At 37.4% G+C, this 27,799-nt stretch overlaps 1 protein-coding gene across 2 annotated transcripts; it reads right to left on the bottom strand.

The window, feature by feature from the left end:
• Positions 1-1,477: 1,477 nt before the first annotated feature.
• Positions 1,478-27,799, bottom strand: LOC101414978 (membrane-spanning 4-domains subfamily A member 6A-like). 2 transcript variants are annotated; one of them, XM_058305388.2, is made up of 8 exons: positions 27,621-27,720; positions 26,438-26,501; positions 21,797-21,959; positions 11,234-11,368; positions 9,600-9,656; positions 6,998-7,204; positions 5,008-5,109; positions 1,478-4,273 (listed from the first exon to the last, which is right to left on the bottom strand). In XM_058305388.2, exons 3-8 carry the CDS (start codon positions 21,941-21,943, stop codon positions 4,190-4,192), a joined length of 732 nt encoding a protein of 243 aa, XP_058161371.1. In that variant the 5' UTR covers positions 21,944-21,959; positions 26,438-26,501; positions 27,621-27,720; the 3' UTR covers positions 1,478-4,189. The 2 variants fall into 2 exon arrangements, with proteins under 2 accessions (XP_058161371.1, XP_004478004.1); XM_004477947.4 differs by lacking the exon at positions 26,438-26,501 and having other exon boundaries at positions 27,621-27,799.

Genomic DNA, 27,799 nt, shown 5'->3' with positions numbered 1-27,799 from the left:
AAATTAAATATACATTTTCCTTATAATATAGCAATCTAACCTTAGATATTTATTCAAGAAATGTAAATATTTATGCAAAAATGCTCAGACATTAATAATCATATCTGCTTTACTCATAATAGCTTCAAATAGCCCAAATGCCCATCACCGGTAAAGGGATAAGCAAACTAAGAAATGTCCATACTATGAAATACTATTCAACAATAAATAGGAACAAATTACTGATAGATGGAAAAACATAACAAAATGTAAAAACCGCATAAGGAATGTCAGAAATCAGACACAGATTATGCAACATGATTAGATCGATATGAAGTTCAATAACTTCTAAAATTAACCTGTAGTGAGAAGTATGTGACCAGCAGTGTCCTAGAGCTGGGGATGAAGGGTTGACTCCAAAGGGATAGAAGTAAACTTTCTAAGGTGTTGGAAATATTTTACGTCTTGTTTGGTATAATGATAAAATGGGTAAATTCTTTTTTCAAATCTCGTCCAGTTGTACACTTAAAATGTGTTCATTTTATTTTATATAGAGTACACATCAGTAAAATTGATTTAAAATGAGGGTGAAATAAAAATGGATGAATTAATTAGAGCTCTTAAAAAGAAATTCAAAAACGACAAAAATGTCACTAAGGATGGTATCACAGGCAAGAAACCACATGAGAAATCAATAATAGACCTATGCAAAAACCAATCATTACATAACATTTAAAAATTACTAATTTTGTGGGAAAAGTAAAACAATATTTAAAATATTGTATAGACTAAAATGAAAAACAGGTAGAGGTTGAACTGAGAGTGATATGTTATTTACTATTTTTATTTTTATTTTTTTATTTTTTTATTTACTATTTTTAAAGGATATTGACTAATTTCAGATCTTAAAATAAAGAAACATTACAATTTTATGGTTAGCCACCATTCTAATAAAGCAGGAGGACATAATTTCTGATGCAAAACAGGATAAAATAGAATAGAAAACCCTCAATCAAACTGGATTTGAGGCTAATTTGAGGGAAATTGCTTGGGACTAATCTAAATGGAATGGGTACTGATTCCCTTGGCAGTCAGAAGCTATGAAAAATTCATTTCAAGTCATTACCTCATGTAAGCAATTCTTCAACGAATGTATATACTGTACTTTGAAACTGAGGCCTAATTGGTATTTGAATTATTCAGGGATGAGATGGTAACAGGGTAAAAGTGAATGCAGGAGGAACAGAAAGCAAAGAATAAGGGGAAAGGAGAAGTGAGAAACCTAGCCACTTCAGTTTTAAGTAAATCATAAAGGAGGAAGAAATCAAGAATGACGCAAATATTTTCAGTTCACTGTTGGCAGTTTAAGGATGCAGATGAACAAAAGTTGTACCAAATCCTTTCTTTCCCAGGTTCTGAAAGAGATCAGTCTTCTTGTACTTGGCTTTCTCTACAATTCCTTTGGTCAAAGCATGAGGTATAATCAAAGAAGAAGGAATAAGGTGTACTTATTATCTTTTTATTATTATTATTATTATTAGAGCAGTTGTAGGTTTAAGGAAAATCATGCAGAAGTACAGAGTTCCCATATACCCCATTCTCATACACACAGTTTTCCCTTTTACAAACATTTTGCAGTAGTGAGATACCTTTGTTACTTTTGTTTCAATTGAAGGCACAATATTATTATAATTTTGCTATTAACTTTATCCCACTGTTTATATTAGGGTTCACTCTTTATGCTGTACAATTCTACAGGTTGTAGAATTTTTCCTAATTTTTATACCTTCCAAATGTACACTTCAGTGGTGTTAATTTCATATGCAAAGTTGTGCATCCATCACCATCATCCATTGCCAAATCTTTTCCATCATGTCAAACAGAAACCCCATACTAATTAAACATTAATTCCCCATTCACCTTTCCCATGCAGTCCCTGGTAACATGAATTCTAGTTTCAGACTATAGGAACATACATATTCTTCTACTATCTTATAAATGCAATATTTTCTGTTTATATCTTGCTTACTTCAATCAATATGTCTTCAAGGTTCATCCATACAGAACTTCATTCTTTCATTGCTGAATAATCATCTGTTGTATGTAAATACAACATTTTGTTTATCCATTCATTGTTAAAGGACATTTGGTTTACTTCGACCTTTTGGCAATTGTGAATAATGTTTCTATGAATATCGGTGTACAAATGTTTAAGTCTGCTTTCAATTCTTTTGGGTGTATAACTACAAGTGGAATTGCTAAGTCATATGGTAATTCTATATTTAACTTTTTAAAAACTTTTTTCTTTTATAATAGCAACGAAAAGAATCAAATATCTAGTCATAGATTTAAATAAGGATGTAAAATATATTGTACATGGAAAACTACAAAACAATATTGAAGAATATCAAAGAAGACCTAAATAAATTTAAGCTCATTTCATGCTCATGGGTTGGAAAACTATATATTGTTAAGATGGCAATTGTATCCAAAGGATATACAAATTCAATGCAATACCCATCAAAATTCTAACAGACTTCCTCACAGAAATGGAAAGCCAATCATCAAATTCATATGGAAGGATTAATAGATGTGACTAGCCAAAACCATCTTGAGAAAAGAAAGAGCGAGTTTGGAGGACTCATACTTTCTGACTTCAAGTCTTCTTACAAAGCTTCAGTTATCAAAAAGTGTGGCACAGGCAAAGCACAGACATATAGACACATGGAATTGAATTAAGAGCTCAAAAATAAACCCTCAAACCTTTGGCCAAATTATTTTTGACAAGAATGCCAAGTCCATGCAGGAGAAACAATAGTCTCTCTAACAAATGCTGCTGAGAAAACTGGATCTCCATATGCAAAAGAATGAAGGTAGACCCCTACCTCACACTATACAAAAATTAACACAAGATAGATCAAAGACCTAAGTATAAGAACTAAAACTATAAAACAGAAGAAAACATAGGAAAACATCTTCAGGACCTTGTATCAGTCCATGGTTTCTTATACTTTACATCCAAAGCACAAGAAACAAAAGAAATATAGATCAACAGGAACTCGTCAAAATAAAAAAACTTTTGTTCTTCAAAGGACTTTACCATGAAAGTAAAACTACAGCCCACACAGTAGGAGAAAATATTTGGAAACCACGTATTCGATAAGGGTTTAATATTCAGGATATAAAAAGAAACTTTTCGGCTCAACAATAAAAAGACAAATAACCCAATTTAAAAATGGGCAAAAGACTTGAATAGAAATTTCTCCAAAGAAGATATGTAAGTGGATGCCTGACATCATTAGCTATTAGAGAAATGCAAATCACAACCACAATGAGATACCATTGGACACACACTAGAATAACTCTTTTTTTAATTAAAAATTACAAATGTTGGAGAGGATGTGGAGAAATAGGAACTTTCATTTATTGCTAGTGGGAATGTAAGATGATGCAGTTGCTGTGGAAGACAGTTTGGTGGTTCCTCAGAAAGTTAAGCATGAAACTACCATATTAACTGGCAAACTCACTTCTAAATATATACCCAAAAGAATTGAAAGCAGGAACTCAGACATATATTTGTACACTGATTAACTTTTGTTTGCTTATTTCTTTCATTTGAAATTTGACGAGGGGTAGGGGAACTTCAGATATAGATATATATTATCATTGCCAACATATTCTCTATTTAAGGGAAAAGTAGCAAAATGAGTTAAAAATTATATGTGATTAAATATAGTTTTTATTTTGAAGTAAATTATTTATATAGTTCCTGAGATTTAAACCCAGGGGGTTTGTCCACATGTACTAATGATTAAGTTACATGTGAAGAAACCTTAGTCCCTACTCTAATAAGAGTTTGTACACCACAATAAATTGGTTAATTCTGTTGACAATTAAGCAATAAAAGAAAAAGTTTCTCCCATGGTTAATCATGATGCACTGAATCATCATTCTACCTAATTTCTTGGGAATGGTCTATGACTATTTGGTCAGTGTAGTAATGTTAATTTCAATTTGAGGCTTTTGGAAAGCTGATTTTGGTGAATCAAGAGACCACCATTTTTTAAATATCAGAAGAACGAAGATTGTCTTGTTGTTCATTTCATAAAAAGCCTACATTTCAGGGAACTCAACTTGCTTTCTTGTAGTGGTTGGGTTTCACATATTAACAGAAAGATGAATTTTATGATGAATATTTTCCGGTCTCTTTCTAAGATGTCAACAGTTCTTCATATCCGGGGTCAGGGTTCATGCTGGGTTTATTTTTGTGACTCTGAGTCAGGAAAAGCACACTCTAGAAGAAACAAAACACGTTATAATTTTCTTCAGACCTCACTGAGGTTCAATTTAACGTATCTTTACCTTGATGGCATTTCTTCTTAATGTTATACATAGAATTCATAGTTATTCTAAGATTAACTCTTGAAATTGCTTTTTCTCAGTCTAATATTCATTCTACTTTTCTATGACTAAATTTTGGGTAAATTAAAGCATTTGAATTGAGTTATTTAGTGGTGGTGGAGGAGTGCCTCATGGAGTTTTATTCAACAATAACTTTTAGCAGAAGAAAATAATTTTAAGAACAGAGAAAAGGAAAATCAGAGCAAAGAACACATAATGAATCCAATCATATGTGCCAATGCCCTTTACCAAATCAAGACTGTTAGAGACTCATGGCAAACCAAGGTCTAATTTCTTGACCACAGACACAAATTCATGGTATAATTCTATGGAAACCATTTAATTTCCTAGAGCCCTGGCTTTTTTTTTTTTTTTTTTTTACTTGAAAAATGGGAGGATTGAACCAGGTATGTTTCAGGTTCAACTATCTTCACATGCAGTGAACCCTTAGCTCATCAGCAGCTCAATGGCTACCTGTTCTCCTTATTTAGCTGCCTTCCATCACCTATGTGGATCTAATATCAACAACAGATCATTCTTTCTGCCACTTTTGGTAACATAGCTCACCACAGCCCAGAATGTGGGATAGGACAGACAAGACTCACTGAGGCCGGGCAATATACTCACCCCAGGAAAGTCAGAGTGACCCTGTTTCCACCAAAGCACAGTAGCAAGCACAGCAAGGCACAACTCCAGTAAAGTGAAAATCAGCATCACAGACATCAGTCCCTGAAATTCAGGCAATAAAAGATCAATGGTGCTTGAGAAAACCCAAACCGTCCTGCCTTGTTGGGAGGTGACTGCAGAGATGAAGGCTGCCCCAACTGTCATAAAATGAGGTGAGGACATCATCAGAAAGAGAAAACTGGTCACTCCAAGCCTAGAGATTGTTTCGATTCCTTTGTTTATTTGTTCCCTTGAGAGAAAGAGAAGGTGGTAAAGGATAACTAAATCAATTACGCTACTTAGGTCTTAGATCTTGCAAACATTCTTACTACATTGTTCACTCAGTGAGAAAGCAGAGTGGTATGAAAACTCCCAGGATTGAGAAGTTAAAGCTTTCAGTCTAACCTCATCTTTAACACTTAGTAGCCATGTGAGCCTGGCCCGGTCTCTTTTCCCCTCTAGCTACTATTTCTCATTTGTTAAAATTACATAATAATATTTCTTTCTCAGAGATTTATGAGGGTCCAATGAAGCTGACTGTGTAATCTCTTTGTAAATCTGGATATTGTGACCCTATATTCTATTTATCTAAATCCCCTTTTGATGGGTTTTATTGCTCTTTATGGGTGGCAGTAAAAGTTAGAAAGAACAATCAAATTAGCAAACTGCCACAATTGTTAAAAACCCAGCATAACTCAAACAAGACAGCAAACCAAGAAAATAAGGTCTACTCTTTCTGTCCTGAGGCACACTTCACGCAGAACTGACCACCCAGTAGGAGAGGGGAGGCCATGTGAATCTCTAGTTCACTTACTCAGTTAAAGAAGAGATAGAATATGTCTACCTTACCTAAAAATTGTCCCAACAAGCATACCAAATAAAATGATAAAGTCCTTTTACTTATGAAATTATCCTGTGATACATACCAATTTTGTCCACTGCACAACAGCCATGCCCCCTTCTCTTCCCCAGCCCTTATCCCAAAATGGAGGTGGCTCTGCCTCATTTGCTCCATTATACTCATTTACATGTATTTTCTCAACGTAATATCATTGACTTGAGAAACAGCTGGGGCCACCTACATAAGAGATAAGCAAGCATGAACTTGACCCAGACCTTACTTTCTGGCCACAGCATGTCCTTGACTTAACTCATTTTTATAATTGAAGGAAAATAAATACCCCACAGCCTCTTTATTCGTATCTTGTTTGTTTTCTCTCATTGTATTGCTAACCATACAAAAGTTTCTTAATGCTTCAAATTAAGACATTATTTTTTAGCCAAACTCATTGATTTCTTGCCTCTAATAAGAGAGTTCCTGTTCTATTATTATCAGTTAGCATTCTCCATCTTCCTATATTTCATATTGCCTAATTTTAAAAAGCCAAGCTCTGTAAGTTATAGCAAATAAACAACAAAGTTGCTGCGTTCTCACCTGATTGGGAACACCCAACACTGTGCTCATTGGAGGCAGAGTCCTGTTTCTAACTCAGGGCTGAGCCTGACACTGTTCAGGACAAATTAACATCCTACCACACATACATACCAGATGTCCTCAATGGCATTTTGGATATCTTGCATCTTTCTGCTCTCTTTTCCGTCTTAATCTCTTACGGCAAACACCAAGGTTTTTGGTGTGACAGACTAATATTTTATACCCCTAACAACAGGATTATCTTGATTATTAAGAAACTCTACCAGCAATACATTATAGATTTTTTCCCCATCATTCATCTTATTTGGCATTTACTCTTCAACTCTGCCCTACTTTATATAATCCCAAAGCCCAGTCCCTTTGTCTAAAGCCACATAGTCCCCTTTCTTTTACATGGTCCTGACCTTCTTCCGAATGCTGAAACCAGAAAGAATACAGAAGGTTTTAAAAGAAGGAATTAAAAAGTCAAGTTTACAGAAACTTCATATGATTAACATCTTATTTAAAAATACTTACAGCCAGAATGGAATTGGCAGCATTGCAGTCATTGTCAGGATATTGGGGAAAATGATATGAATAATGAGTTCTAGGTGTCACATCCTTTTGTTCTAAGAAACACTGTTTTAAGGCAGAACCCAGAGCAGCCAACTTGGTAGAGAGCAAAATTAAACCTGCTAGAGCACATAAAGAACTCAGAATGTTTGCAACCAGGCTGCTCTGAACCTGAAAGAGAAATGTTAAATAAAAATGTCAAAAAAAAAGTCAAATAAAAATGTCAAAAAAAAATAAAAAGTGAACAAATGTCACTATTATACCTCTTTGCCAGTGAATTGCAATTATTTATTTCCCTTTCTGTCTTCCTCAGGAAGTCTAGGATTGATCATTTATTTCTAAATGCTTCCCCAGTGCACAACAAAGTCTCTAAACCTAGAAGATGAATGTTGGCCAAGCAAATATGTAAATGAAATATTTCCCCTAACCAAGATTTTAGTTAGATGGCAGAGAATGTTGTTGTCCAAAATTCTTTACCCTAGATCACACTAAGGCCAGATGAGGCTACGCCTGCAAAATCCCCAAGGGTGTGTGATCAAAGTTGTCAGTGGACCAACTGCAGTTTTTCTTTACCCCAACACACTCAGAAACCCTGAATGGAAACATCAGCCCCAAAGCGGGCGCCAGGTGAAGCAGTTCGGACCTTGCACGCTATCCCTCCATAAAGGCATGCACAATCAACAATGAATATGGGGACATGGTTCTTAATCTCAGGTGGTCCTGAAGTATGAACAGGCATGCCGTTGGCCACATCCAGTGCTGCGGTTATAAGCTGAGCTCTAAACATAGTTCCAGGGATAGTGTAATATGTAGGAGGCAGAGGGAGGTAGAAGAGAGAGTTCTAGACTGGATGTTAGGAAACTCAGGTCACAGTGCTAGCTTTGCCTCTGAGTTCCTCCGTTTTCATGAGTACTCAGTTCTTCAGTTTGATTTCCCATTCTGTGCTTCACTGCTACATTGATGAAATGAGAGGAAAAATAAAATGATTTCAGAAGTAGCTTTTTGCCGATCTCAGCTCACAGAAGAGGTGAATCAAGCTAAGGCCATACTGAGAACTATAATTAGTTTTATGAGCTTTAGGGAACACCCAATAACCATTAGTTAGAATAAAGCCTAATTCCATCCACGTCCTTTTTCTTTTAGAGGCTCGGTAGTTGGAGCTTTAGGGTACAGTAGAAGACAGGCAGAATGCCTTTGTCTTCCAAATCTGTTTCCCCAAAATAATGATGAAAATACATGTGCATGGACCTCCTGATAACTACCAATAACTATAATGCTGAGAATATATCTTCCTTAGAATACATAAGGTTTGTCTTAGGACACCACTCTTCATCAATCTCAAAAAGGGCCAGTATAATATATGACAACTCTTGAATTCATGACAGGCTAGATGACTCTGGTGGCCAGAGTCCACCCTTAGACCTTATTCCATATTCTTGAATTTTCTGACAAATTTGCTGTGGGACAGCTCTTTTCTGGATTAAATCTCATATGATTCCTCCTGAAACTTAGACATATTTCTGTTTGCTGTGCTATCCAATATGGTAGCCACTAACTCTTGGGGCTACTTATATTTAAAGTAAAATTAAAGAAAATGTAAATTCTCAATCACATTATCCATTTTCCTACTTTGCAATAACCACATGTGGCTCCACATTGGACAACACAGCTGTAGTACATTTCAATCACCACAAACATTCTATTGGATAACACTGTTCTAGTAGATGACAATCTCTTAAATTCTGATGAAAGAAAGAGAGATACTAGTACCGACCTGAGTACCTCCTCCAACATTTTCAGTAAATTTTTGTAGTAAGAGCTTCCAAATAGAATCCCTGTTCTACCGCAATATATGACATTCCCACACATGGTCCCAAATATCCAAACACTTGAGGGATATAGGGCTGAGGGAAGACTTAGTAAACCTTTACAGATTAGAAAAGCTTCTCACTATAATCCAGGTTTTCTCTCCCAATTCTGGTTTTCCCTGGAAAGAGTAACAGCCAGGTAAAGTTTCCTCTAGGTAATTACAAATGACTAACAACAACTGAAGGACTCAAGTGTTTATCCACAAAATCAAGAGGAGTTAGCTTTTGGGTCAGATAGATGGAATATTGGGAGATGAGTCCTCACACTAACAGTGTTTTGTTGAATTTTCACCAGGGATAATGTCTGACATGTGGGCTTAAATGGTAAACCCACAACAAATAGACCATCACCTCTTTATAACACTGTCAGCTTCTTCATCATTGAAGAACTAAATTCAAAGACCAATTACTACCAAAAGGGCATCATTAAGGGGAAGAATTTTTCTAGAATAGATTCCTGGGCAATCTTCTAGGGTGTAATACAATATCCTGAATGTAAGCTATGATTTAAGGTGCAGTGGTTGGAGTAATGTGCTCTGAGCAAAAACAGGGAAGATACAGGCATGGCCTCTAACTCTGCCAAATATCTGCCCTGGAGCTCAGTTTGCAACTCTGCCAAGTGAAGAGATGGCCTTGAAGTATTTTCCCTAAGTTTCCTTTGGCTCTGTTAAGCTGTAGGTCATGGTTCTCATACTCACCAAAGATTTAGTTGACTTTTTCTTTGTGATGATTGATAGAGATCCAGAGATGATGAACTACTCAGCAAAAACAGAAATTGTTCAGGTGAGTTTCCATGTACAGATATAACTACAATCTTACTATCGTCATGATTATGAAAAACTTCCATGGAAACAAAGCCCTGGAAGACTAAGGAACAACAATGCAATACCCACTTATATATAGACATACGCTTTGTGCTCATATAGAATTCAGAAAAGCATGAGAAGAAAGCGCATATGAGCAGGAATCCATCCCAATAAACAAAATGATGACCTTAACAGCCAGGAGAAAAGATTTTTTTTTCAAATGAGAAATGAAAGTTTTGGAGTCAAGAGTAATTGAGAGAAGGATATGATATCAATGATATGGTAAAAGAAAAGAATAGGAGTGGCTAACAAGCATGGGAGGACAGAGACATAGATTTTAATTTGATGACTCCACAGGCTATGGTTGACAGATACTTAAGAACAGAAAGAAGGATAAGACTGGAAGACAGAAAACCTTTGAGACTCTGCTCAGAAAACCAAAGGATTATTATTACTCTCTGGAGTATTAGATTTGGGGAAGCTAAGTAACAGGAAATACTTTGACAATGGAAAAATGGGACAAAACAATGAGGAAAAAAGCTGTGATTCCAGGAGTCCCAGCATTAAGTAATTTAGATCTGCATAAATAAATGCTGGGTCTTTTAAAAATGGATCAGATATCTCTCTATTTGTAGGCTGAGCTTAGTGACTTACTTCCAAAAAAAAGAGTATGGAGAGGAGGGAGGGAAGTGTAATGTGATATTCTTGATGAGATGGGGGAAAGGAAAAAAGACATTGAAGCAAAACTCATAGAATCTAAATAAAATGCTGAGTTTACTTAATATAAAAGAAGAAAAGTGGACCAAATAGAGAAAAATTGGGCTTCTAGAGACATCAAAGAAAAAAATACAGGAAAGGCAAAAAATAGCTAGTGATTTGTGAAATGCTCAATAAAAAACTGTGAAATAGAAGCTTAATTGCAAGAAAGACTCACCCACCATAATTTAGAAGAAAGATTTTCTCAAAAAAGGACCACTATGTCCTCTTGAAACCCTAAACATGTCACTGTTTCAGAGGAATTTTCAGGACACCACAAAAGCATAGACATTTGGTCAGCCTTCCCTGGGTGCCATTAACACAGCAAAAAGCATTTTCAAAATGCTCAGAGCTGAAAGTACCCCTTTGTCCATGATTCAAAGCATACAATTGTTCTCTGCAAGTGTGTATTGACTTACTTTGGTGGTCATTCAACTGTATGGAAAGGTTCTTCCCAACTTTCTCCAACTTCATGGATTTTTGCCTAAAACTGGAGAGAAGCCACTAGCCTCAATGTATCTCCAGGTGATGAGATGAAAATTAAGATGGTCTTCAAAATAAATTAATGTTGAGCCAGCTAAGAAATATTAGGCACACCTGTTACCCCCTACTCATCCTCCTATGGGCTACATACACAAGAGAATAAGTTCACCCATTGACTGCTTGTGCCTGACAGAGAGAAGCACTGGAACAAGAAGGTGAATAGTCTAAGCTATCAGCATTATCTTTCCACATCCATCCCATCCTGTCCTTCTATGAAATGTACTCACACACAAAGCTCCTGCAAATGGGTAACCAGCCTTCAACAGGGTGAAATACACTGGGGTGAAATTTGGAGAAAAGGAAGCAGAGGCCAAAAGGAACCCCAGGATCATAACCATCACTCCACACAGGATCTGGAGAGTCTGTTGAAAGAGGAAGGGAGATGGAGCATTAAAATCAGCATTTGTAAGGTCAAGGGCTCTTCACCTCTCCACAGTGCCCATGAGTTATCATTATCATCCAGTGAGGACGATGACAGTGTAAAAGTTCTGGAGTGAGAAATCTGCAAAGACATTTTAGAGGGGATGCTCTTCCACCACAGGTCGCCGTTGACTCTGGACATAAGGCAAGTGCTCATTAAGCCTTCAGAAATCCCTGCCTCTCAGGACCTTATCTGCTCACAAGGAACACTCAACCCTCAGAGATCCACTGCTAGTAACTCTCAGATCTTCCCTCAACCCCATACTCTCTTGAGCACTGGCAGTGTGAAAACCTCTTCCCATACTCCCAGATCCTGCTGAACATACACATGAAGCCTAGTCCTCTGGTCATCTCTTTGGCCTCCTCAGGCCCTCCACTTATTGCTGAGTAACCTCAGTCTCTATTGTAGGAGTTGACGTTTTTCTCCCTGAAATCCACCTCAGAGATTCAGAGTTCAGAGCTCCATTAACATTTACCAAGCAGTTTTCTATACCTTATACCACATGGAAACCCGTGTTATTGTATATGTGAGGCAAGGTAATAAGTCCCACCAGGTTTTGAAGTCCAGTCAGAATAATGCTACTTCTCAGATCATTAAAAAAAAAAAAAAAACAAAAAAAAAAAACAGAGACAATTCTGGGAACCAGAACTCTCTATTTCCTCTTCCCAGTCCTAGATGTGGCCATTTCCCCCTTCCTCCTCTTATTCACTCACTAGAGCTTCTCTAATAACTCACAGATGAGCAAAACAAAAGATAAATATCTGTGCTTTGAAAAAGGGAGAGAAAATGTGGGGAGGAAGTTGGTTTTTCCTGTAATTTTCAATGAGGGAAAATTCCCTTAAAAAATCCAGACAGATATGCTTGGGAGGGATCCAGGATGGTGGAGCAGGGAACAGCAGGCTACATTCTTCTCTAGAAACTATGGTAAGATGGCATACTTGCCAGACATAAGGGAAGTTGGAGTGTCACGGGACAATAGGAGAGGGAAGGGTCCCAGCTAGGCAAGGGGAAAAGAGGAGCCACTCAGCTGGCCATTTGGAAGAAGGGAGCTTACCAGCCACCCCCAGGAGAAAGGAAAATGACCCAGCCAGCCCTGGGGGAGAGGAGACATGGATCCTACTCTGGGGGAGACAGGAGATGCAGAAGAGCTATCCCACAGGTGCTCTAGTTCCCATCCTGCTTAGGGTAGGGGAAAGCCAGGCAAGCCAAACAGAGAACTGAGGGTAATTAGTCAGAGGGGCTTTTTTCCCCCTCTCTTTTCCCCGCCTTTTTTTCCTTTATCTGGATACTGACAGAGAGGCTATCTGTGGAATTACTGATTGGCAGGTAGAAACAGCTGGACAGGAGAAAACTAATGTGTCCCTGGTGGACTAAGAGGAGGGCTTTTTGTTGTTGTTGTTGTATGTTTGTGTGTTTGTGAAGTGATCAATTGGCTAAGACAGGCAGCCTGAGAGAAGTAGCCTAGCTGGTCCTGGTGGTCTGAGAGGGAGACTCAAAATTTTGTTTCTTTTTGTTTTGCTTTACTTGTTTGTTCCTTCTCCTCTTCCTCATTTTCATTCCTTCTTCTCCTCTTTTTCTTTTCTTTTCTTCCCATTCTTCTTATTTTTTATTTTTTCCTATTTTTCTTTTTTCTTTTTTCCTTCCTTTTTATCTTTTATTTAGTAATAGTATTTAATCCTCTTCTTTTTTCTCTTTCCTTCCTTTTTATTTTTTCTTTCTTCCTTTTCTTTCTCTCATTTTTTCCTTCTTCGTTTCTTCCTCTTACCTTTCCCTATTTTTATTTCTTTCTTCTCTTTTTACTTATCTGGCTTTTTATTTTATTGTGTTTTATTTTTCCCTGTTTCTTTTCTTCATCTTTTAAATTTTTTCCTGCTAACTATTTTCCCTCCTATTATTTTTTCTATCTCTTTTTTCCTTATCCTCCCTTCTTTTTTATTTTTTCTTTTCTTTTTCTTTTTTCTTTTCTTCTTTATTTCCTTTTTATTGGATACTGACAGAATCCTGGAAGCAGCAAGAGAAAAAGGATCCATCACATATAAGGGAAGATAGAGGGAAGCAGATGTGGCATTTGGGCTCCCATCTACCATACAGGAGGTCTAGGATTCAATACCCAGGACCTCCTGGTGAAGGAAAGCTGGACTTTGTGGCAAGCTGGCACACATAGAGTGCTGGCCTTTGCAGAGTGTTGCCCGATGCAGGAGTGCTACCCCATGCAGGAGTGCCACACCATGCAGGAGTGCTGACCCACACAGAGAGGTGATGCAGCAAGATGATGCAACAAAAAGAGATACAGAGGAGAGACAATAAAAGACACAGCAGATTAGGGAGCTGAGGTGGCACAAGAGAATGATTGCTCAAGAGAATGATCGCCTCTCTCCAACTCCAGAAGGTCCCAGAATCAGTTCTCCAATCCACTAAATGAGAATACAAGCAGACACAGAAGAACACACAGTGAATGGACACAGAAAGAAGACAATGGGGAAGAGGGGAACAAATAAATAAATAAATCTTTTTTAAAAAGGGGGAATATAGATAAGATTAAGTGCTGATTTTTCATCTGAAACCATGGAGGCAAGAAGGTAGTGGTATGACATAGTTAAGGTGCTGAAAGAAAAAACTTCCAGGCAAGAATTCTGTATCCAGCAAAACTGTCATTCAAAAATGAGGGAGAGTTCAAAATATTCACAGATAAACAGAAATTGAGAGAATTTCTCAACAGGGTTCCTCCCCCTCTTGAAATACTAAAGGGCATTCTTCAGGTTGAAAGGAAAAAAAAAAAAAAAAAAACAGGAGAGAGAGGGCTGGAGAACAGTGAAGCAAGGAAGATTATTGGTAAAAGTAATTAAAAGGATAAAAAAGAAATAAAAAATACAATATGACATATATAAACCTAAAGAAAAAATAGCTAAAGTAAGTATTGCCTTTACAGTAATAACATTGCATGTTAATGGATTAAATTTTCCAATCAAAAGGCAGTGATTGACAGAAAGGATAAGGAAATATGACCCATTTATATGCTGTCTACAAGAAACTCACTTTAAACATAGGATCACAAAAGGGGTGCAAGTGAAAGGTTAGAAAATGATTTTACATGCAAACAATAACCAAAAAAGGATGTAGTGACACTGATATTGGGCAAAATACACTTTAAATACAAAACTGTTGTAAAAGACAAAGAAAGACACTATATACTAATAAAAGGGGTACTCAACCAAGAAGAAAGAACAATCATAAATATTTATGCCTTCCACCAGGGAGCCGCAAAACACTCGAGGCAAATACTGACAAAACTAAGGGAAGAAATAGACACCTCTACAATCATAGTACTGGACTTCAATACACAATTATCACCATTAGACATAACATCTCAACAGAGGCTCAATAAAGAAAGAGACCTTGAATAATATGTTAAGAGGAACTAGACCTAATGGACTTATACACCCAAATGCAGCAGGTTATGCCTTCTTCTTCAGTGCTCATGGATCATTCTCTAGAATAGGCCACATATTAGGTCATAGAATAAGTCTCAACAAATTTAGAAAGATCTAAATTATACAAAGCCCCTTCTCTAATCTCAACAGTATGAAGCTAGAAATCAATAAAATATGGAGAACAGGAATAGGCACAAATATATGGAAGTTAAATATCCCATTCTTAAACAATCAGTCCGTGAAGGAGGAAATCGCCAGAGAAATCATTAAAAGCAAATGTAAATGAGAACACAACATATTAAAATTTATAGGATGCAGCTAAAGGAGTGCTGAGAGGAAAATTTATAGCCCTAAATGCCTTCATTAAAAAGGAAGAAAGGGCTAAAATCAAAGATCTAACTGCAAACCCGGAGGACCTAGAAAAAGAACAATGAACTAATCCCAGAGCAAGAAGAAGGATGGAAATAACAAAGTTTAGAGTATAATTAAATGACATTGAGAATAAAAAAAAAACAGTAGAAAGAATTAACAAAACAAAAGCTGGTTCTTTGAGAATATTAGTAAAACTGACAAACCCTTAGCTAAACTAACAAGGAAAAAAAGAGAGAAGATGCAAATAAATAAATCAGAAATGGAAGGGGGGATATCACCAGTGACCCCACAGAAACAATGGGGTTACTTTAAAAAATTGTATGCCAATAAGATGGACAACTTAAATGAAATGGACAAATTTCTGGAAACAAACAAGGAACTTAAATTGATGGAAAAAGAACTTAACAAAACAATCACAAGTAGTGAGATTGAACTAGTCATCAAAAACCCCCAAACCAAGAAAAGCTCAGGACCACATAGCTACACAGGTGAATGCTACCAATAATTCTAGAAGGAATTAACACCAAGTCTGCTCAAACTCTTCCAAAAAATTAAGAGGAGGCAACATTATCTAACTCATTCTATGATGTCAACATCACTCTAACATCAAAGCCACATAAAGATGCTACAAGAATAGAAAACCATACACCTATCTCTCTAATAAACTGAGATGCAAAAATCCTCAACAAAATACTTGCTAATTGAATCCAACTATACATCCATTGGATTACACACCATGATCAAGTGAGGTTTTGTTGTTATCATTGTTGTTGTTAGGCCAGTAAAAAGAATTTTTTTTAGGAAATGGGGGAAAAGAATAGAGTTGCTGAGAAATGGGAGAGAAGGATGGAAATATGCACCAAGATTTGAAGCAGGCTCTTCTTAACTTTATTTCTTACAGAGTAAATGTTTTATTAGTCATGCAAGAATTTCATCCAGTTCCAACCAGGGTGTGGACCCATTTTTCTCAACTTCAAATGGGTTTTATCCCAAGTAAACAAGGATGGTTCAACATAAGAAAATCAATTAATGTAATACACCACATTTAACAGATTGAAGGGAAAAAATCACATGCAGAAAAGGCATTGGACAAAATATGACAACCTTTTTCATAAAAAAAATTTTGGAAGATATAATCAGAAGGAAATTTCCTGAAAAATGATAAAGGGCATATATGAAAACCTACAACTAACATTATATTCAATGGTGAAAGGTTAAAGGTTTTTCCTCTAAGATCTGGAGCAAGAAAAGGATACTCATTGTCACTGCTCTTATTTAAAATTTTACTAGAAATACTTGCTTGAGCACTTAGGAGAGAAAAAGAAATAAAAGTTTTCCAAACTGGAAAGGAAGAAGTAATAATGCCATTGTTTGCAGAAAGTCCTGAAAAAGCTACAGCAACACTTCTAGAGCTGATAAATGAATTCAGTAATGTGGTAGGATATGAAATCAACATGCAAAATCAGTAGTGTTTCTGTACATTATAATGAGGAGGAAAGCAAGAAAAAAATTATATTTACGATAGCAACTAAAACAATCAAATAATCTAAGAATAAACTTATCTAAGGATGTAAAGGACTTGTACACAGAAAACTATACAACATTATTACAGGAAAACAAAGAAGACCAAAATAAATGGAAGAGTAGTCCATGTTCATGGATTTGAAGACTAAATAACATCAAGATGTCTATCCTACCTAAATTGATTTACAGATTCAACCAGTTCCAATAAAAGTTCCAACAGCATTTTTTACAAACTGGAAAAGTGAATTCTGAAATTTATTTGGAAGGGTCATTGTCCCCAAATAACCAAAAACATATTCAAAAGGAAAAACAAAATTTGGGGAATCATGCTAACTGACTTAAGCATACTACAAAGCTACAGTGGTCAAAACTGCATGCTATTGGCACAAGGATATATATATATATACTGACCAATGCAATTGAATTTAGAGTTTAGATATAGACACATGCATATTTGGCCAATTGATATTCAACAAGGCCACCAAGCCCACTCAACTGGGACAGAATAGTCTCTACAACAAATGGGGCCTGGAGAAAAGAATGAAAAAGGATCACCATCTCAATCCCTATAAAAAAATATGAGAGCAAAGACCATAAAGTTCCTAGAAGATAATGTAGGGAAGCTTCATCTGTGCGATCTGGTAGTAGGAAATGGTTTCATAAATTTTATACCCAAAGCATGAGCAATGAAAGAAAACATAGTTAAAAGGGAACTCCTCAAATTTAAAAATTTTTGTGCTTCAAAGGAGTTTATCCAGAAAGTGAAAAGGCAACTTACTCAATGGAAGAAAATATTTCGGAACCACCTCACTGATAAGTGCCTAGTATCCAGCATATATAAAGAAATCTTACATATCAAAAACAAAAAGACAAACAGCCCATTTAACAAGTGGGTAAGAGATTTCAATAGACACTTTTCTAAGGAGGAAATACAAATGGCTAAAAAGCACATGATAAGATCATGTTTTCAGCATCACTAGTTAAGGGATATGTAAATCCAAACTTCAATGAGATACCATCTTACTCCCATTAGACTGGCTTCTATTAAAGAAAAATAAAACTACAAGTGTTGGAGAAGATTTTGAAGAATTAGAACACTCATCCACTGCTGGTGGGAATGTAGAATGGTGCAGCCACTGTGGAGGATGGTTTTGCAGTTTCTCAGGAAGCTAAGTATAGAATTACCATATGACTTGGCAATCCCACTACTAGGCATATAAACTAAAGAATTAAAATCAGGGATGCAAACAGATATAGGCACACCAATGTTCATTGTGGCATTATTTACAATTGCTAAAAGTTGGAAGCAACCCAGCTGTCCATAAACAGATGAATAGACAAACAAAATGTGGTATATATATATAACATGATGGAATATCACTCAGCTGTAAGAGTAATGAAGTATAGGCAAATGTAACAACATGAATGAATCACAAAGATCTTAGCTTGAGTAAAGTAAGCCAATCACTAAAGGAAAAATATTGAATGATCTCACCAATATATAACTAAGGATATTGACCAGACTCACAGAGGTAAAATCTGGAAGATAAATTATCAAGGAATAGAGAGTGTTGATGCTCAATATGGGCAAAATCTATGATAAGGTGGATGGGAGAGTTTTGGAAGTGGATGGAGGGGATGTTGGGGCAGTAATGTGAGTGCGATCACCAGTGCTGGAGTGTGAGTATGAGGGAGGTTGGTGGGGTGGGTTAGGCTATCCATAGGGCTGGGGAGCAGGCTGGAGAAAGGAACAGGTGAATTATGGGGAGGTAGAGAATTGTAGTTGATAACACAATTGTGGGGTGCTCTTTTGACAATGATGGCAGGACAGGATCACTTGTGTGGGGTGTTGATGGAGGGAAAATGTGTGGGGAGGGGTGCACCTGGCACATGCCTCTGTGGAAAATGAATGTATTCATCCCTTGTATTAGTCAGTCAAAAGGGGTGCTGATGAAAAATACCAGAAATTGATCAGTTTTTATAAAGGGTGTTTATTTGGGGTAGGAGCTTACAGATACCAGGCCATAAAGCATAAGTTACTTCCTTCACCAAAGTCTTATTTTCATGTGTTGGAGCAAGATGGCTGCTGACGTCTGTGAAGGCTCAGGCTTTTTGTGTTCCTGCCTTCCAGGGTCTTGCTTCACTTGGGGTTCAGGGTTCCTCTCTTCCCAGGGCTTGCTTCTTCCTGGGGCTTGCTTCTCTTTCCTCTGTGTGCTTACTTCCTGGGGCTCCAGCTTAAGGCTTCAGCATCAAACTCCAACATCGAAAATCCTAATGATGTGGGCCAATCAAAGCCCTAATCATAACTTAACCATGCCCAGGTACAGACCAGATTACAAACATAATCCAATATCTATTTTTGGAATTTATAACCATATCAACTGCTACATTCCCCTCCCTGGGGAATCTTGCTAGATTCTCTAATAGAGTGGCAAGAATCTCTATAGTACATAGGTAGTGCCTAATAAAAGAAAACAGACCAACACACCAAGCCCTCAATATTAAGACTTGTACTTATGAATCTTATTCTTCTAAAATTGAAACTTAGTCTAATAATATTTATTGCCTAAAAGTCACCTTCTGAAAATCTCCTTGTTCCTCAAATGTGGAATCTAAGTTGGACTCGACTCAGCAAATAAACACATTACCTTTCCCCTGGCATGGAATATAACCTCCGAAGATGAACCGCCCTGGGACTGATGGATTATTACCAAGTGCCAGCCAGCACTGCACTTGGAAAAAGACCTTGATCAAAAGGAGAAAAATTAAATACAAAAGAGTTTTTATGGCTAAGAGATTTCAAAGTATATCAGGAGTAATTCAAGAGGTTACACTTTTGCCCATCTCAGGCAGATCCACTAACTGCCACAATAAACAAAGCCTCAAATAAGGGTGCTTCCGAGGCCTCTGGAGACATTTGGACATTATAGGCAAGGCACACAACCACATGAAATCAGCACCCCATCAGTGGTCCTTGCCTTGGAGTATATGATTATCTATTTCCCCACTGTAACAGGGTTAGGCTTATTTATAATTTCCCTATCCATGATTCTTCTCCTACTGTTATTTGAACCTATAATTAACACTATACCCATTAAATATATGTCCCAGATACTTAAATCTTTAGTGTGAACATATACCAATTGAACCCTAAATCTCAACAAAGTTGTTGCTAAGATCTAGTCTCCAGTTTATTGGCCTCGCTCAAGGCCTATCCCAAAAAGCAAAGAGAATCTAAAAATGCAAGCAAAACAGTTCCTTCCATCTGCCCCATAAGGTCCAAGCTCTCTCTCAATCTGAAGCTGAGTAGGCATCACTATTCCAAAATCCTCAAGATTGAGGAAGGAAAAAACATAAGCAGGGTCTGCAGCAATGGACCAAGATAGACTTATTATTAATGTTGTAATGGAAGAACTTACAATTTTTATATAAAGATAGTGGCTACCAGAGGTTCTGAAGGGGAGTTGAATGGTTGAATAGGTGGAACATAAGGCATTTTTAGAGCATTGGAATTGTTCAGCATGATATTGCAATGACAGATATAGACCATTATACATTTTTGTCAAAACCTATAAAATTGTACAATGCAAAGTGTAAACCTTAATGTAAACTATAGACCCTGTGTATTAGTGAGCCAAAGGAATTTTGGTTTTTATAAAGATTATTTATTTGGGGTAGGAGCTTTCAGATACCAGGCCATAAAACATAAGTTACTTGCCTCCCCAAAGTCTATTCTCACATGTTGGAGCAAGATGGCTGCCAACATCTGTGAGGGGTCAGGCTTCTTGGGTTCCTCTCTTCCAGGGTCTTGCTTCATTCTGGGTTCATGGTTCCTCTTTTCCCAGGCCTCACTTCTTTTTGGGGCTTGCTTCTCTTTCCTCTGTGTGCTTACTTCCTGGGGTCCCAGCTTAAGGCTTCAGTATCAAACTCCAATATCAAAACTCCAACACCAAAAACCTTCAACTCTGTCCTTTGCCATGCCTTTTATCTTTGAGACCCCATCCACCAAGGGGCAGAGACTCAATTCCCTACTGACATGGCCCAAGCAAAGCCCTAATTATAACTTAGTCATGCCGAGATACAGACTAGTTTACAAAAATAATCCAATATCTATTTTTGGAATTCATAACCATACCAAACTGCTATACCCTGTTAGTAGCAAGGCTTCAGTACTTTCGTCAATTTAACAAATGTACCACACTAGTGTATGATGTTATTAATAGGGGAAAATGTGAGAGGGAGTGGGGATGGGGTATATGGGAATTTCCTATATTTATTTTTTTTGTATTTATTTATTATTTATTTTTAAATGTCTGTTTTTTAAAAGATACATAGATCACAAAAAATGTTACATTAAAAAATATAAGAGGTTCCCTATACCCCACACCCCTCCCCATCCCCACTCCTCTGACATCAGCAACCTCTTTCATCATTGGGGAACATTCATTGCATTTGGTGAATACATTTTGGAGCATTACTGCACCACATAGATTACAGTTTACATTATAGTTTACACTCTCCCCTAGTAAATTCAGTGGATTATGGCAGGATATATAACGTCCAGCATCTGTCCCTGCAAATCATTTAGGGCTAAGAAACATCTGTATTTTTAATGTCATTTTTCTGGATTCTAAAACATCTTTAAAATAAAGTTTAAAAACATCAGGACAGATTGCTAACCATGCAATTGGTGAACACATAGAAAAATGTACATGACATATGTAATTATTTATCACCATCACTTTTTAAAGGAAAATGTAGAGAATTACTGTATTGTAAAAATTTTAAAAAAACAGTAATAAAAACTCAACTACTCATATTCAGGTTGAATAACAAAGAAAATTTTTATTATCACTTCCTGTGAAAAAAGTCTAGGAATGGTGCAAACAGCTCTCCTGGTGGCTTCCTTTGACCTCCAGATCAGCCTGGAGTCCCTCTAGCAAAATTTAAAACTCTGTATCAATGAATCTCCAGACTGGAGGCTTACATAGTCTCTTCCCTCAGCTTGCCCCAAATTCCAGCCCATTCTGAATAACACTTACCCCAAGAACTTTGACCTCTGTTTTTAGATGTTTCTTCAGGCTATCCTGTCCTTCGTCAGTGGGCTCGGGTTTCCCTGTTTCAGGGAACTTGATGCCATTTGATGTGAGGACCACAATGGACCCACTGGACATCAGTTGTGATGTCATTATGATGTTGCTAATGCTTGAAGAGAAAATAAATTAAGCTTGATTACATCATTGGATTACATCCCAGAGTCTTGGCTCCCCAAACTATACATCCAGTATTTGCCCATTTTCAATGATGACCAGCATGGAGTAGTGGAAATTTCAAATACCCAGTTTAATGAGGATCTTTCTGAAATATTTGTCATGGTTCATCCTTTTCAGGCATACCTCATTTTATTGCTCTTTGCTTCATTGCACTTCCCAGATACTGTGTTTCTTATAAATTGAAGATTTGTGGCAACCATACATTGAGTAAAACTATTGGCACCATTTTTCCAACTGCTCACTTCATGTCTTGATGTCACATTTTGGTAATTCTCACAATATTTCAAGCTTTTCCATTATTATTATATCTGCTATGGTGATCTGTGATCAGTAGTCTTTAGTGTTACTATTGTAACTGTTTTGGGGCACCATGAACCATACTAAAATAATATGGTGAACTTAATGTTATTAAGTTATTAAGTGACCAGCAGTTTCCCTATTTCTCTCCCTCTCCTCAGACCTCCCTATTCCCTGGGACAGACAAAACAATATTGAAATTTTCAAGTTAAAGGAAGTGTCACCCATTTCTCATTTTAAACCAAAAGCTAGAAATGATTAAGCTCAGTAAGGACAGCACGTCAAAAGCTAAGGCATCCCAAAAGTTAGACCTCTAATGCCAAACAGTTAGCCAATTTGTGAATGCAAAGGGAAAGTTCTTGAAATAAATTAAAAATGCTACTCCAATCCAATGAACACATCAATGATAAGAAAGCAAAACAGCCTTATTGCTTACATCTGGCTTCATGGTCTGGATAGAAGGTCAAACCAGCCACAACATTTCCTTAAGCCAAAGCCTAGTGCAGAGCAAGGCCTTAACTCTCTTCATTTCTATGAAGGCTGAGAGAGATGAGGAAACTACAGAAGAAAATTCTTAAGCTAGCAGAGGTTGGTTCCTAAAGTTTAAGGAAAGAAGCCATCTTCATAACATAAAAATTCAAGGGGAAGCAGCAAGTGCTGATGTAGAAGCTGTAGCAAGTTATCCAGAAGATAACTGATGAAGGTGGCTATACTAAACAGCAGATTTTCACTGTAGATGAAACAGCCTCATATTGGACAAAGATGCCATCTAGGACTTTCATAGCTACAGAGAAGAAGTCGATGCCTGTCTTCAAAGGACATGCTGACTTTCTTATCAGGGTCTAATGCAGTTGATGGCTTTCAGTTGAGCCAATACTCATTTACCAATCCAAAAATCCTATGACTGTTAACAATTATGCTAAATCTACTCTGCCTATGCTCTATAAATGGACCAGCAAAGCCTGGTGATGGCACATCTGTTTACAACATGGTTTGCTGAGTATTTTGAGCCAACTGATGAGAACTATTGATCATAAAAAAGATTTCTTTCAAAATAAGACTGCTTATTGATAGTGTACCTGGTTACCTAAGAGCTCTAATGGAGATGAACAAAGAGGTTAACATTTTCCTGCATGCTAACTGAACATCCATTCTATAACCCAAGGATCAAGGAGTAATTTCAACTTTTTAAGTTTTTTTTTCTTCTTTTTTTTTTTAAATGTTACATTAAAAAAAAGATGAGGCCCCCATATACCCCTCACACCCCTCACACCACTCCTCCCACATCAACAACCTTTTTCATCATTGTGGCACATTCATTGCACTTGGTGAACACATTTTGGAGCACTGCTGGACCACATGGATAGTGGTTTACATTGTAGTTTACACTCTCCCCCAGTCCACCCATTGGGCCATGGCAGAGCATATAATGTCCAGCATCTGTCCCTGCAGTATCACCAAGGACAACTCCAAGTCCTGAAAATGACCCACATCATATCTCTTCCCTCTCCCTACTATCAGCAGCTACTGTGGCCACTTTCTCCACATCAATGCTACAATTTATTTCATTACTAATCACCATAGTTCCATAGTAGAATACCAGTAAGCCCACTCTAATCCATACTCTATTCCTCCATCCTGTGGACCCTGGGATGGTCATGTCCACTCCACCTCTATATCAAGAGGGGGTTTAGATTTCACATGGATGATGGATGCAGTTCTCCTGCTTGCAGTTGTAGGCACTCTTGACTTCCTGGTGTGGTGGTTGACCTTCTTCACCTCCCTGTTAGCTGGCCAGGGTAAGTCCAATAAACCAAAGGGTGGGAGTTGCAAGTCTGCTGAGTTTCAGGACCTGGTTATCACATGGACAGTCCAGAGAGTCAGGTCTCCTGAGTATACACCAATCCCAATGCCAACCAAAGGTCTGGTAAAAGTAACAGAAGAGGCATGTGTAGAAAGGTCATATCTGAGCCCAACTCCATCACACTCAAGAACATAAACTTGAAAGTAGGGCCAACTGACATGGCACTGAACTCCAGAGCCATCTGCCATGACCATGGGCCATGGGTCTCTGTAGCCCTCAGGAGAACCAGGATCTGGGCTTCTATCTACTTTGGCTGTCTCTGGTACCCTACTGAGGCATGCATAAGCATTACCCCTCTGATGACCTTCCAACTCTTTTTTGGAAATTCATAGCCATATAAACTAATTTGTCCTTTCCATTTCCCCCTTTTATCCAAAGTCAAAAAGCAATTTTTAACTCCTGATATTACATGTAGGCTGAGATATTCTGCTGGTCTAAGTTGACCCTTTTATACAAGGTCTTTTTCTAGTTACATCATCAGCTGGTGCTCAGTAGTAATCCCTCAGCACCAGGGAGGCTCATCCCTGGGAGTCATGTCTGATCCTGGGGCGAAGATAATGCATTTACATGCTGAGTTTGGCTTAGAGAGTGGCCACATTTGAGCAACATGGAGGCTCTCATGAGGTAACTCTTAGGCACCCTGCAGCTCTAGGCCTAGTTCAGATTTCAGGTGCACAGGCTTATAATCATAGCCATCATTATCAAGGGCTCAAACCATCTTTATAGGTCTTTGCCATTGCACTTGAGGGATTGTTGCTGTTCCATTGGAGAATGTAATAGAGCTCCCCTGGCTAGGAACTCAGCACTCCCTCAGTTGTCTTTTTTAACTGAAACCACTATGAAAATATCCAAGCATTTTTATGTACCCTGTATACATGCCCTGGAGAACTCCCTCCCAACCATGTGTTCCCTATCAATAACACCCCACACCAGTGTTCCTCCCCTGCCGTAGTTGAACCTCTCTGTAGGCTGAAACTTCTTTAAAAATTAAGCCTAATATATTGCCAGGCTCCATTAATAGTAAAATAGAATATAGTGATGGGTTTAAAGGTTAGATATAGAATAATACTAATTTAGAAAAATTAAATAAAGTAAAAATAAATTAGGGTATCAAAAAATGAAAAAATGAAAAAGCTTTGTTTTTGATGTTTTGTCTTTCATCACTGCTAGAGGTGGTGGCCTTTATGTACAGTGGTAAGGCAGTTTCTTCCATTTCTTACTCAGTGTACATCAGCTGCAGCAAATATAATATGAACATGTTAAAAGATCATTGCTGCGGAAGGGACAAAAGGTTTGATGTTGGATATGTGGGAGTACCGTATATTGTGTATGTGAATTACTGTGATCTAAAACTTTTGTGAAGACAAACTTAATGAGTGTTTTTATTTAAGAAATGCATTTTGTGAGGTTATAGCTGCCATAGATTGTGATTTCTCTGGTGGATCTCAGAAAAGTAAATTGCAAACCTTTTGGAAGGGATTTACCATTCTTAATTTCATTAAGAATATTTGTGATTCATGGGAGGTGGTCAAAATATCAACATTTACAGGAGTTTGGAAGATGTTGACTCCAAGCTTCATGAATGATTTTGAGGGGTTCAAAACTTCATCAGAGGAAGTGACTGCATATGTGGTGGAAATATCAAGAAAACTAGAAGCAGAAGTAGAGCCTGAAGATGGGACTGAATTGTGGCAATCTCTTTATAAAACTTGAACAGATGAGGAGTTGATTCTTACAAATGAACAAAGAAAGTGGTTTCTTGAGTTGGAATCTACTCCTAGTGAGGATGCTGAATGTTGTTGAAATGACAACAAAGGACTAAGAATATAGCATAAATTTATTCACTAAAGCAACAGCAGAGATTGAGAGAATTGACCACAATTTTGAAAGAAGTTCTACTGTGGGTAAAATGCTATCAAACAGCATTGCATGCTATAGAAAAATATTTTGTGAAAGAAAGAGTCAATTTGCAGCAAACATCATTGTGGTCTTATTTTAAGAAATTAACACAGCCACCCCAAACTTTAGCAACCACCGTCTTGATAAATCAGCAGCCATCAGCGTCAAAGTTAAGACCCTTCACCAGTCAAAAGATTATGATTCAATGAAGACTCAGATGATAGCATTTTTTAAGCAATAAAGTATTTTTAAATTATGTGCATATGTTTTTGCCTATCATGCCGTTGTACACATATTGTACACAGTGTAACTGATGTGCACTGGGAAACCAAAAAACTCGTCTGACTCACTTTTTGTGATATTCACTTTATTGCAGTGGTTTAGAACTGAATCCACAGTATCACTGAGATATGCCTGTATAGACAATAAACACATCACAGGAATGCAACAGTATGAATCTTGAGAGGTCTCAATGTTCAGAGAGAAAAGTTCACAAAGCACTTACTTTTCAAAATATCATGTGGCAATCTCCCTTTTCCCCAGTCCTACCTAGATGCTGCATCACCATATAATCAATGAATTTCATCCTCAATCTATCCCACTATATCATGAGATGTAATAGAATTTATGCTCTTCAACCTTATTATACTCATTTTCTAGACTATTCTAGACTATCTGGCCCTGCCTAGTTGGTTTAGTCTAGTAATAACATTTATTTAGCATTAAACCTAAATATTTTTCTAATTCTTTTTTACATGACATTATCCTGTAGTGCTGTAATCCTTACTAGAACTCTGCATGTTAGTTAGTTAATTAGTGAGTTATTAGAACTATGTAATGGTTAAGGAAACTCAGAATCAGAAAGTTTAAGTTATGAATGGAAATCATACACATTTCATATATATGCATGAAATAGAGTTAATGCTCAAGAAATATTAATATTTGCAATTATACAAATCACTAAGCCAAGTTCACACAGCTGGTAAGGTGTAGAACCAAGGTTGGATACCAGATAACTCTGAGTCCAAAGCCTTTGAGCAATTTCCTAGCTCATACTACCTCTTTCCTTCCCACCCTGCTTCCCACTGGCAATGTCAGCTCCTGACTAAATGGATTTAGTCTGGACAGGCAGCTGCACATAGTGATATGAGAACAAGAGCTGAAGTCACAAAACCCAGGTCTGAGGCCTGGATCCTCCACTTGTGAGCCATGAAGAGCAGATTGCCTGTGGTTTTCACTGCACAGTTCTTAGCCCATGAACCACACAGTTTTCATAACGGCCTAAGAACTTCTGCAGATTCAAACGCATTGTTCCCAATAATCATCTGACCTTGGGTAAGTGATTTACCAAGATCATGAAGTTAAGAAACAACAGAAACGGAGCTAAAACCAGAGATTCCTTCTCCCTACCCATTCTATTTCCAAAGCCCACTAGTGTTTCTTAACTGCTCCTAAAGAGCTTCAAGTCAAATAATCTCTGAAGGGGTCACACAAGGGAGCAAGGAGCTGAGAAAAGTCTTGCTGATTGCCTACCTTTCCCTGTAGACCAGCCCGTTGGTTCCAACTGAGCTCTCAGAAGCTTCTTAGAGGTTCTCCTAGCTCTCAGTTCCCATACAGTCCTTCCAGAATTTCCTATGTGCCTTTATCTTCTGAAACACCCTTTCCAACCTGTCCTTAGTCCAGTATTTACGACTATACAGGATGTGATGTGT

The sequence above is a fragment of the Dasypus novemcinctus genome, chromosome 10 (assembly GCF_030445035.2).
Source record: "Dasypus novemcinctus isolate mDasNov1 chromosome 10, mDasNov1.1.hap2, whole genome shotgun sequence".
NCBI classification, from domain to species: Eukaryota; Metazoa; Chordata; class Mammalia; order Cingulata; family Dasypodidae; genus Dasypus; species Dasypus novemcinctus.
This window is presented reverse-complemented; position numbering and strand designations above follow the sequence as displayed.

Coding starts and splice junctions, on each gene's coding strand:
- LOC101414978 (XM_004477947.4), bottom strand. CDS start 21,943: ATGACATCACAACTGATGTCCAGTGGGTCCATTGTGGTCCTCACATCA. Junction 9,657..11,233: donor CATTTGCAGGAGCTTTGTGT/GTGAGTACATTT, acceptor TTTGCTGAGTAG/TTCATCATCTCTGGATCTCT. Junction 7,205..9,599: donor AAAAGTCAACTAAATCTTTG/GTGAGTATGAGA, acceptor TTTCTCTTTCAG/GTTCAGAGCAGCCTGGTTGC.